Here is a 13,280-nt window from a genome sequence, read left to right as displayed (position 1 = left end):
CCGATGGCACATGCATGCTTTTAGGATGCAAAAACAGGATGGTTTCTTCAAGAAAGTGAAGAAACATTTGCAACAGGGATGCAGGCAGCAATATAAACCTTAGAGCCATGCCCTACTCTACCACAAAGCTTAGAGCCATCCCCTAACCCACATGGAAGAAAAATATATTTTAAATATATTTAAAAAAAACATTCTTAATTTATTTTTACAAAATATTTGAAATGCTACAATTTTGGCCATATTCAATATATTTCTAATTTTTTTTCCCTAAATATATTGGAAATATATTTTTCTTCCATATGGGAAGAAACTGTCCCAGGTTCTGTGGGACTGTCCCAGGATTTAACAAAAAAATTGTTCTGACACTGGGCTCCACACCTATGCACATACTTCCAGACAAAATGATCTCCTGGCGGATAGTATGAGCATGGTTTCATCAGTGATGTCAGACAGTAGGGCAGGACACAGAGCATGAGACAGGTAAGTGTGCTCTCTGTCTCCCGAGACCACCAATGCATTTCAGGGAAGGAGGGGGGAGAAATACCACCGACCACCAATGCTTTTTTTGAGTAGGGAATACTACTGACCACCAATGCTTTTCTGGGGCAAGAAAACCCCACTGATCACCAATGCTTTTTGGGTTTGTTGGTGGGGGGAAATGGGGTGAGGTGGAAACACCACCAAAGAAACACTACTGGACACTACTGCTTTTCAAGGTTCGGGGGGGGGGGGGGGCGACGACTCACCACTGACAACCAATCAGAGGCATAGCTTTAAGCATGTTAGTCCCGATCCAAAAGTAGACCTAGGCTCTCTGACCTCCAGATTCACATACAAGCTCACCGCTTTCACCGCCCACCTTCAAACTCTTCCCATGCCACCAATGCTTTTAAAACAGACGAGGACCTGCACTAACCATTAACCACCAATGCTTAGGAAGAAGGTAGGCAGGGCTTATTCGCTGACCACCAAAGCCTGAGCTGGGGACCTTTATGGCCAGGGTGATCAGCTGTCATTTATCCAATGCATTTCATGTGACATGTTAGAGTGAGTTGCACTGAGGCCGCCAGCACACCACAGTGGACCGAAAATCAGACATGCACCAAGTTGCGCTGAGAAGGTGGGTTGTTGCACCATTGACAATGAATTTTACAGCAGTGCACCATTGCCCAAAAAGTGTGTTACTGCAACAACCTGGATTGAATGGGCCCTCACTGAATGTCAAAGTCTGGGATGAGGGGGAGTAGGATTAGGACACTGGCTACTATTGCCTGGTAAGGTGTGGGGGGGAATTTCTCCCCATCTGACCACTAGGGTTTGGCCCGAGCATGAGTTTGGGTCGAACATTGGCTGTTCGCCTATTTCGCGAACACCCAAATTGCCGGGATGTTCAACTATTTCTTCCACCTGTCGAACGCCGCACAATGCACTGCGTGCCGCACAGTGCATTGGAAGCCCTGACTAGCTGAAGCAGTAAAGGCTTGGCTCAACAAGGGCACAGAACACTGTCAGAGCCATGACTGTGCTCAATCATGGCTCATTGCTCAAAGGCCCACCCCCACACTATAAAAGGATCCTTCCCAGAGCAGCTAATTGCAGTGGGATGTAAAAACCAGGTGTGACCAGCACTATGGGGAGCCTAGGTGCAGGAGTCAGGTGTAAGCTGCCGCCAACCTACCCCTAGAGACTTGGGGTATGATAGATAAGTGCAATGGAAAGTTGATATGTGGCGCTACCTGCTCAAGGGAAATTGAAATTAAGATGATAAAGTGCACTGTATATACGTGTGTGTGTACCTGAATCATGTGGTTTAAACCAATCCTAAAGGTACACTCCTAGCGAATATATTAAATACCATACGATGAATAACCACAAAAATATACATTTAAAGTGCACCGTGCTGAGTAAAAAGCTTGCTGTGTATTTAATGGTACCCTATTAAAAAGTGCTAAGTGCTTGGTGCAAGTGCAACTGTGCAGTTGATAAGAGATTTGTTACTTGTGTTCATATAATGTGCTGTTCAATACAAATTTATTAAATAAATAAATAAAATAAATGAATAACTCGTGCTCACTGTGATTAAAGAATATCACATCTATTTACTTCATAACTATCCACCAGTAGTGGGTGTTATCCCCTTTATTCGGGGGTATAGTGATTCAAATAATGAGTCCTGTGGTGCTGACCAGTTAAAAATCACATATATATAGTGCTTGGTGTTAGGCAGTGAAGTGTACCAATTAGTCCGTTGTGGAAACAAGCCAGGTACCCGTGCAGGTGCTGTAATGCTATTACCCGTGGTCCCCTACTAGGTATTGTATTCACCCCACAGGCGTCCCCTTACAACAGGGGTGCTAGCTGTGTGTACAATGTCTTTGGGTGTGATTGCCTCCATGGGGTCCTGGATGTCCAGGCTATCTGTAGCTGCTACGGCTGCGAGTCCCCTTCTGAAGATCCACTGGGTCTGGCAGACTCTAGATACAAGCAGACATTGCCCCATAGTGTAGTATGTTTTATGCAATGCAAGACAAGTGCAGATAAACTCACAGTTAGTAGTTCACCAATCAGTTCGGGGACATCAGGACACTTCCTCGTTCCACGGTCAGAGTCCCCTTAACCGGAAGTGACGTGTGATGCTGAAAATGCCACTCTACGCGTTTCGTCACATCAACGTCATCTGGAGGGGCACCATCTTAGCGTACTCCCGGTTCTTATATAGCCGCCCCGTGTCCTAGCAACCAGTAAAACAAAGGCGCCATGTTGCTACACCTACTGAAGCTAGTCGGAAGACATTTTACTACTCATGTTGTAAATTCCGGGTTCAGGACATACACGGGCATTACGGGCCATACCTGTTACATCATGTGAACTCTAACTGATTGCATGTTCACCATATTATATACTGCCTTAAATAAAAACAATATGTATTGAATCATCTAAAAACAAAGCCTGGTATGCATCTCATGATCAAAAATTGAATGTAAAAATATATGTGAAATGAATAAATTCCAATAAATATGGAAAATAAAAAATAAAATATAAAAAAAAATATAATAAAATAAAAACAAAAAAATGTGACATATTGAAAAAATGCATAAAAAATATAAGAAATATATGAGAGGAAATATATTTGGAATATAAAAAATATATGTATGGAAACACATAAAAAATTATTCATTCTGCGGTGAGGCTGTATGAGGAAGTTTTTAGGAGGGAATATGTGGATGAGATCTGGCTACAATATAAAATATGGACCTGTTTTTTTTTAAATGTTGGGCCTTCCTCGGAGGGACAAAATACATATGTAGGATATATGACATATAAATGTGAAAATTGCATATGGGATGATGTATTAAAATATATGGTGAAGATGTTGATGGAAAGATAAAAGGTAAAAATTAGACCTTATAAAAATGTAAAGGTCTGTGGGAGAACCTGGTGCCTTAGACAGGGAGGTTAAGCATCAGCAAATCACTGCTCAGTTAAAAATTATCTTTTTTACAAACATTTTTTTATTTTGTTTATATTTATGTTACATAATCACATGACTGCAGCACGCTGTAATCTGAGAATTCTAAGAATAAACCACTGGCCAGAATTTTCCCAGTTTGCAACCGAGGTGCTGGGTTGCCCTGCATCCAGCATGCTTTCCAAACAGGCATTCAATGCTGTCAGGGATTTTGTGACAGATAACTGAGTGCACCTGTCCACATACCTTGTTGACCTGCTGACATTTACCAAAATGAATAATTCCTGGATTAGCAGCAGCTATGAAGCCCCTGATGCCGATGTCACTGATTAAGTGTTTTTGGGATGTGGAATCTGTGCAAGATTGTCTAGGCTGCCTATCTTTGTGGGTGCTGATTTTATTGTGAAGACATTTTTTGGTTTAGGTTTCATCTCCCAAGGAGCAACTTTTTGCACCTGTTTGACATGTGCATATATATTAGATTTTTGCTTTTCATACCTCTATAGGGTTATGGTGTGAAGGCACCAGCAACACCCAAAACCCAAATTTTTACACACCTATTTGACCTTGGTACATCCTTTTCAACCTTAAAGAGAAACACATAATGAGCTAGTATGCATCGCATACTAGCTCATTATGAAATACTTACCTTAGAATGAGCCCCCGCCGTGCCGCCTGCTTACCTGTATGATGGGCGACATGTTCAGTCGCCCGTCTTCCGGGATCGCGGCATACGGCCATCTCACGTGCGTGGGAGCCAACGGTCACGGCACGGGGCTCTGAAGGAACAGCGCCAGCGGCTGTTCCTTCAGAGCGCATGCGCCAGCGATGTCACTGGCTGCATGTAAGGTAAATATCTCCTAAACGGTACATGTTTAGGAGATATTTACAGTACCTATAGGTAAGCCTTATCATAGGCTTACCTATAGGTAAAAGTTGCAGAGGAGGGTTTACTTCCTCTTTAAATTTTTTTTTGGCTTTATAAATATCATTTTTGCTGCAAAAGGTTCTATACACAGTACAGATGCGTCACTTTACAGGCAGACTAAAGGGACCCCCCCCAGGCACAATATATTTAAAGGAATTTTGAATTTTTATTATTTTATGTTAAGCATCAGTAAATCACTGCTCATTTAAAAATGATGTTTTTTACAAACTTTTTTTATTGTTTTATATTTATATGTTACATAGTCATAACTGCAGCCCTCTGTGCTGTACATTACATACTCCCGACTACAGTTTTGATTGTGTAAACAGTTGCTGGTTGCTATGTAGTCTCCGACTATTTTAATGAAGTTCTTCTTTAAAGTAGAATCAGACAAAGTGTTATGCCCCGTACACACGTGCAGATTATCTGAAGACTTTTGTCTGCAGACTTACCAAAACCATATAATATGAGGTCAAACCTAAACACTTTCAATTTGTATGCAATCCGGCAGGCCCTTGCACTACATAGAAAAGGTAAAGCTGAAGACAAAAGTCTTCAGATAATCTGCACGTGTGTATGGGGCATTAGCTATCTTCCTATATTCTGTGCAGAGGAGAGCATGGGTAATAAAATAATTTCTATTTTTAAAAATGATCCTTTGTGCCTAGGTTTATGTGTGTCTGTAAGATGCTCATTTGTATCCCTGAAGCTAAGGATCAGCTTGTGAATAGAGGCACTGTGGCATTCATGTGTGTTGTATATGCGATTACAGGATAAGTTCACCTTTCATAACATGCTACTTGTTACACCCATATTCAGAGTGTAACATGTTATGAATGCACCAGTCCCTTTGCCCCCCAATCCCTGCTGTGACAACAAACTGGGGATCTTCTCCCCATGTCTGCTGCCTTAATTCAAAAAAGACACGGCCCTGCGGGGCTCCTCCCACCTGGCTTTGTCACTCATTTACAGTGTTCTGTGAATGGAATACGACAAGGTCCAGCAGCCTTTACAGCTGTCAGCTTGTAGTTTTCAAAGAACTGCCACAGCGCTGAGAGCGCCGTGGTAGTTCATTGATTCTTACTATCAGAATGTATTGACTTGCTCGTATGAAGTACAAAGTACAAGCAAGCCGATACACTGCAGGAGACCTGCAAGGTATCACGATATGCTGATCTCTGATGCAATGCTTTACAGGCTCCCCCAAAACAAAAAAATATTTAATGCACATTTTTTTACCTGCAAAAGGTGAACGCATTCTTTAAGCTCAGACTTGCTCAATACCAGTGTAATTTACCTACACATATGCAGGTCCTCTTTATCCAGTTCTAAACTTAAGATGTATGGTGTTGGAGATTTTCTTCCTGTCTGGTAAACTGTCATTAGCCAGACAGTAAGCAAGGGAAAATTTGGAAGTGTAGATAATAAAATTAGCCAGTTTTTTGACTGGACACACCCTTTATTCATATTCTTGTTTATAATATTTATTTTATAATATTTTCATTATAACATCCATTCAAAGCATCAGCTAGTTCTCTTACTAGTAAAACACATTTTTGAAAAATTAAGTTTATCTTCTATGTACTGTATGTATTATTTTAAGAGTTAAAGCGTTTATTACCCCAAAACTTTATATTCCGGATATGAGGCTGCTGTATCATGTACTTGTATGAGAAAGTATTCTTTGTATGGCTTCCTTTATGTGAAATCCCTGGTGTTCCTACCAGTCTCTCTGCTTTCCTATTAAATAATGAAAAATAAAGACTTGCTATTAAACGCTGATAAAAGCTGAAAAACGCTTATCAGCATTTTTGAGCCATACTTTTTTGTAGGAGTATAGTTTTGCTAAAAAAAAAAAAAAAAATCAAACAAATGCTACAGCTGAAAAATGATAAAGATGTTGAAAAACGCTGAAAAATGCTACTTCAAAAATGCTGAAAAACTCCTTCTAAGGCCCCGTTCACATAGGGGCGACGCTACTTCGCACCGCGACCTCGGAGCAGCCCCCACGGACTTCATAACATTGAAGTCTATGGCGGTCGCCTCCTGGTCGCCCCAAAGAAGCTCCGGACCCTTTTTCTAGGTCGGAGCGACTTGTGTCGCTCCTATTAGAACGGGTCTGCAGCTTCCCTATGGGAGGCGACCTGCGGCGACCTGTGAGGCGACCAGGTCGCCTCACAGGTCGCCCTAGTGTGAGCCGGGACTAAATCTACAGCTTTCTACTGGTGTTTTGATAAAGTCCAGTGAGGCCTGAGGCCTGAACATATTCACAGCTACTGTTTTTGGCGTCAGATGTTTTTTTCTGCAGCCGGTAAACTTCCCAGCATGTTATCCTATGTGATGATGCACTCATAGGCTGTTATCAGCAGTTTTTGGCTGGAAAAAAAAAACTAGTGTGTTTGAAGAGGAGTTTTTCAGCTGTAAAAACTCTGAAAAAAGCTGAAAAAAAACCACTAAGAAAACGCTGCAAATGTGGTTGTTTTTGGCATTTATTAGCATTGAGCAATAAGCTTTTGTGGGAGAAAAGTTTTGCTAAAAAAAAAAAAAAAAAGCTAAAAAAACGCTGAAAAACACTACTGCAAAAATGCTGAAAAACTCATTCTGCAGTTTTCTACAGCTAACGCTACTGGCGTTTTTATAACGCTCAGTGTGCATGAAGCAAAGGGAAATATGTTTAAAACACAGTGATATTGCTGGAATTGTCCCCTTTGTACATACTTAGTTGTTCTGCCTCTGAGAGACCCTGCAGAGCCCTGATGGAATGTACACAAATGTAAATACACAGAAGCAGCATTCAAAGACAGATTTCCTCTGCACAAATCCATGAGAACAGCGAAACGCCCACATTCCCAGTTAATGTATAGAAAGAAGGACACTGGCAGGAGAAGCTTGGATCCATAGCTGCTCTGGTTATTAGTAGAGACATGATAGATCTTAATAATGTCACCTTTGTCTTGGTGGGACTTGTCACTTTCTTCTTAGTCCTGTATTACACCAAGTATGCATGGAGGAGAAGGAACATGCCACCAGGTCCCTTCCCTCTGCCCATCCTGGGGAACTTTTTGCAACTTCAATCCAAAGGACTACTGCCAAGCTTAATAAAGGTAAGGAAAGATTTACTGTCCTGTTAATGTAATCATCATAATTAAAAGATGTCACCAATACCCACCTTAGACACTCTTGCAGGTATGTTTTCATGTCTGGTAGCTATCTTAAAGTGAATCTGTTCTTTGACCATCTTGGGCAAAGTAACAGGTTCAAGTTTGGGAGGGAAATTAACCACTTGTCTACCGGGCCGGATTTTATTTACTTATTTATTTTTTTGTACATAAATTGAAATCTGCATTTTTTTTGCTAGAAAATTACTTTAAACCCACAAACGTTATATATTTTTTCAAAGTAGAGGCCCTGTAGAATTAAATGGTGGCAGGTGAAATTTTTTTTTATTTTACATAATATTTGTTCAACTGTTTGTCAATTTGTTCAAATGCATAACTTTAGGAAAAAACAAAAATACATTTTGGTACACAAACACAAAATATAATACCCATTTTTGGTTGAAAAAAAAAAAAAGAAAAAAGGTGGGATCGTGTCCAGTAAATAGATGCCAAACATGCCAAGACTTAAAATTGTGTGTGTGTGTGTGAAATGGTGAAAAATGATCAGTTTAAAGTTAACCATGAGCTATGGCCCAGGAATTATGGCTCACACTAACATGTATGGACCAATTGCTATTTACATACAGGTGTGCTTCCAGCATGCACATTTGCATTGGTACTTATTTTTAAAATAATACATTTTTTAACACTCTTCCTTGAGCCAAGCAGGCATGCTAGGTACATATGGGTGTATTGTATATGCATATGGCATTCTTGACAATTCAATTGTATAGTGTATATTTATAGTTATTGTTTTAATCCATTGTATATGAAGGATTATGAATGTGTGGAATTTTTAACCACTTAAGCCCCGGAAGATTTTACCCCCTTCCTGACCAGGGACTATTTTGCGATTCGGCACTGCGTGATTTTAACGGACAATTGCGCGGTCATGTGACGCTGTACCCAAACTAATTTGACGTACTTTTTTTCCCACAAACAGAGCTTTCTTTTGGTGGTATTTGATCACCTGTGCGATTTTTTGATCATGCGCTATAAACAAAAAAAGAGCGACAATTTTGCAAAAATAACAATATTTTTCACATTTTTTTATATGAAATTCCCCCCCAAAAAAAAGTAAAAATCAAAATGTTTTAACATTTTAGGCCAGTTTTCTGCTACATATGTTTGGTAAAAAAAATGCAAAAAGCGTATTTTGATTGGTTTGCGCAAAAGTTATTGCGTTTACTAACTAAGGTAAAGATTTTTGTAATTTATATTGTTTTGTTTTTTTTAACGAGTAATGGCGGTGATCTGCGATTTTTTTTGCGGGACTGCAACATTGCGGCGGACAGATCGGACCCTTGACTGACATTTTTGACACTTTTGGGGGTACCAGTGACATTACTACAGTAATCAGTGCACTGTTACTGTAAAAATGACACTGGGAGGGAAGGGGTTAACTTTATTGGAGAGGGAGGGGTTAAGTGTGTCCCTAGGCGCGTGCGTCTAACTGTGATTGGATGTGGCTGTGTGTGTAACAGCCAAAAAGGACAGATCCTGCACATGCTGATATGCAACAAGTACAAAGAGGAGTACTTCACCAGCCCATGGCGCTGTCCATGTGTTCACCTCCTTTGTTTGTATGTTTTTTAGCTGAAATGTCCTGGTTGCTGCTGCTCCTCTCTCACTCCACTGGGGGGGGCGGATCAAAACAATTCAAATCTGTAAAGAAAAGCGCACGCAACCTCGGGCAATAACGCTTTAATAAAGGACAATAACACAGTACATTGGAATTGCACTCACACTTTTCCTTTAAGACAATCGCTTTACAGCATTCCAACAGGAGCTGCTCACTCCTCCCGTCCCTCCAGATGGTGACTCTGCGGTCTCCTCATCCGCGGCTGCCACCGCTGTATCCCCGCTCTCCTTTACTTCCTGTGTTGCCTGGTCACCGGATGCCGGTTCTAGTGCGCCTGCACACTATACCAACGTAATCTACGGCGCCTCAGGAGAGCCTCAGCCAAAGCCGGAGCCACAAGTTGTACGGAGCTGCGAGGTGGGGGATTCAAGACACGGGTGCACTGCCTCTGCTGTTACTACGGACAACGCGTTTCGGAGGCTGAGCCTCCTTCCTCAGGTCCCACCTTGCTTCCTGCTAACGCCCTTCCCTATATACCCGGGATACCATCGGCCCTAATTATATAGTTGTGTATTCTTAAAGGGGCCAGTAACCGACCAGGCAACACAGGAAGTAAAGGAGAGCGGGGATACAGCGGTGGCAGCCGCGGATGAGGAGACCGCAGAGTCACCATCTGGAGGGACGGGAGGAGTGAGCAGCTCCTGTTGGAATGCTGTAAAGCGATTGTCTTAAAGGAAAAGTGTGAGTGCAATTCCAATGTACTGTGTTATTGTCCTTTATTAAAGCGTTATTGCCCGAGGTTGCGTGCGCTTTTCTTTACAGATTTGAAGTGTGTGTAACAGCACAGATCAACGGTCCTACATAGCAGGGCCGTATGATCTGTGCTATTACACAGGGGAGAATGACAGGTGGCTTTGTTTACATTAGCCGCCTGCCTTTCTCCCTCTCCACTCGAGGATCGCGAGTGAACGGCGGACATCGGGTCCACCGGTCACACGCGTGGGCTGCATAGGGAACAAGCGGGTCAGGAGCGCGCCTCCGGCGGCACGCGCTCGCCCCTATTGGCTCCAAAGCTAGTGACGTACCTGTACGTCACTTTGCCTGGGAGGGGCTGACCGTCGCCGTATATAGTCGGGCGACGGTCGGCAAGTGGTTAATATGTTGTTATAAATAAAGAGTATTATATAAAAAAAAACTTTCGTGCTATAACAAGAGGGCAAACAAGCCCCTTCTGTGATAGCATGGGCAGTCATCAGGTTATCTTTTTTGAGACTTCAGCTGTCTATTTGACCCCCAATATCTCCCCTGCCCTTCATTGCAGCTAATCAAACACAGATAATGCCTAATTAGCTGCTTCCCTAGCTACAGTTGCCAGGTAACTACAGCTTTGAACCTTGAAGTGATGTAATACAAGTTGCTTCTGGGTTCATTAATTGCAGAGAAGATCGTGGAATAGATATTCCTACAACTGGTTGAGGCGTTTTATTGTGGCCTTGTGTAATCCAGAGGAACAGGAGAGCCTGGGAACCTCTACAGCACTTGCCGCAGGAAAAAAGAAGCACCTCTGCAGCCTCCTGGATCATTTTACATGATTGCCAGATGAAAAAACAACACTAAGCTCACGGCTGCGGGTTGAACCCATTGAATACCAGGACATTTTTAAATGTATCCTGGTAATAAAAAAAAAAACAAAAAAGGGGTTAACTTAAAGCACATCTAATCCCCAAAAACAAATATAATATATTGCAGCTTCCCAATGCTTAGATGTGGTGGCTGCATCAGTTTTTTTTCCCTTTATTTTCACCTGGTGATCCTGCCAGTAATACACCTCCTGTCCCAGGATGACAACGCTCACTCACTGTACTGTGACAAGCAGCATTGTCACCCTGGGATTGGAAGTGAGTTAGGACTACAGTACAACCCCCTCCTCCTCTCCATAATATAGTTTAAGGTGTATTGCTGACTGCCAGGCTCATGGAGCTGCTTAAAAACCTAACTCAAGGCAAAATCTATTTTTACCAAACCCTCCCTCCCCTCTTTAATCCATCCTTCCATGTGTTATGCTTTTTTTTACTTAAACCCCGTACACACGCACCGATTGTCGGCCGAACGATCGGCCGTCTTTTGTCCGGTGCTGTCCTGTAGGTTGAAAAGTGCTAAAGACTGCACACAAATTTTGTCGGCCAACAACAGCCGACTGCAGAAGTGATGTCATGTGATGGTTAACTTTCCGTGTGTTTTTTCTTCTCTGAGCATGCCCAGTCTTGCTCATCTGCTGTTTGTCGGCCGAATTCTGTACTGACTGAGGAACAATCGGCCGTTCTAGTGTTGGCCAATGAAAATTTTAAAGCCTGCACACCATATTCTGTTCGGCCGAAAAGTCGCAGTTGGTTGTCGGAAGCATCATACTAACAAGCCGACAATCGGCCGATTGGTCGGTGGCCGAATATTTACGGCCGACAATCGCTACGTGTGTACGGGCCTTATGTGAAGCCAGTTTTTTTTTACCTGGGGCATCACCCTCAAAGGTGCCTCACCTGAAGGGGGCGCAAATCTAGCTCTGCATGTTAACCCTTGCCAACCTGTCCCCTTCATTCCTCACTTTCTGGCACCTCTTCCGGATCCTAAGAGGACCCCTCCTCTGGCTGGCCAATGGCAAATGTCCATCTCACACAGGCAGTGATGTGGACACCTGGAAGGAGGAGTCACGCGGGAAGTGAAAAGAGAGGAGAAGGACCTAGCGTTGCATAATCTTGTGACCATGGCTTATGGTAAGTGAAAACAGGGATTTCAAGGGTTTTTTTTAACCCAGCAATCAGAAAGAGGGGGTTGAAATGGAGAGGTGGTAGAGGCTTAACTCTATCCAAGAGCTGGGCTTTAAGATAACACTGCAGCGTGTAAAGGAACCTATTAGCTGCATTTCTGGAAGGATCATCGGGTATTTTTGTTCTTATGGAATATATATAGAAAACACTTTTACTATATTTAGCAGCCAAAATGGGTAAAAAATAGGGAAAGTTGACTTTTGGGATTTACATACACTCTACGTATGCAATAGTTAGCTTCCCCATGCTTTACATTTAACCCCCCCCCCCCACACACACACACACACTTCCCTAAATCTGCCTCCAGGTCACCATGCACACCCCATTGTCCCTACAGGATAGCACTTGTCCTCGGTAATTGGCCATTCGGGTACTCATCACTTTATTGCGGGTGGAAGGCAGAGGGTGAAGTAAGTACTACTACTGAAATTAAAACTTACACAGAATTGTGTACCTTCTTCCCACCCCCACGTGACAGCTCTGATGTCTGAGCGACCAACCACCAAGCCCCTGTGCTATCACATGGGAGAAAGGAGAGTGAATCACAAGCTTCCTCATACTTTAAAGTACACATTGTATTAAGCCTCATACACACGTACCGATTGTCGGCCGTAAATATTTGGCCAACGACCGATTGGCCGATTGTAGGCTTGTTAGTATGACAGCGCATTTTCGGCTGAACAGAATCTGTCATGCAGGCATTAAAATTTTTGTTGGCCAACACCAGAACGGCCGATTGTTCGCCAGTCAGTACAGAATTCGGCCGACAATCAGCAGATTTGCAAGACTGGGCATGCTCAGAGAAGAAAAAACACAGAGAAAGTTAACCATCACATGACATCACTTCTGCAGTCGGCGGACAAAATTCTTGTGCAGTCTTTTGCACTTTTCAGCGGACAGGACAGCCCTGGACAAAAGAAGGCCGATCGGTCGGCCGACAATCGGTACGTGTGTACGGGGCATTACTCTTTGCTTCCACTGGTGAATAGTGAAGCGGGGAGTGATAGTAAGTAAATTCATGTCTTTTCCTTCATGATAAATAATGCACACTTTGCATGAACCATTAACTTATCTATGTCTGCAGATTGCAGAATTGCCAACTAAAAACTCATTTTTTATATCTGTCTAATTCTCCAACAGATGGGAGATAAGTATGGTCCTATCTACACCATTCACTTTGGCAGCAGACCCACGGTCATTGTGGTTGGATACCAAGCAGTCAAAGAGGTCCTGCTGGACCTTGGAGATGTCTTTCTAGGAAGAGGAGCTATTCCTGTATTTGAGAGGTTTTACAACAAAAGCGGTAAGTGATTAAAAA

General features: G+C 42.6%; 1 protein-coding gene across 1 annotated transcript in view; it reads left to right on the top strand.

Moving 5' to 3' along the window:
* Positions 1 to 13,280, top strand: part of LOC309560465 (cytochrome P450 2C23-like) — a 171,413-nt gene that overhangs the window by 136,002 nt on the left and 22,131 nt on the right. The window contains exon 10 of the mRNA XM_082264098.1: positions 13,103 to 13,265. Coding sequence (XP_082120224.1) covers positions 13,103 to 13,265 — 163 coding nt within the window. The remainder of the gene's footprint in view (positions 1 to 13,102; positions 13,266 to 13,280) is intronic.

The sequence above is a fragment of the Pelophylax lessonae genome (assembly GCF_965119305.1).
Source record: "Pelophylax lessonae genome assembly, chromosome: 7".
NCBI classification, from domain to species: Eukaryota; Metazoa; Chordata; class Amphibia; order Anura; family Ranidae; genus Pelophylax; species Pelophylax lessonae.
Note: the sequence above shows the minus strand (reverse complement) of the source record. Positions and strands in the feature narration are given on the sequence as shown.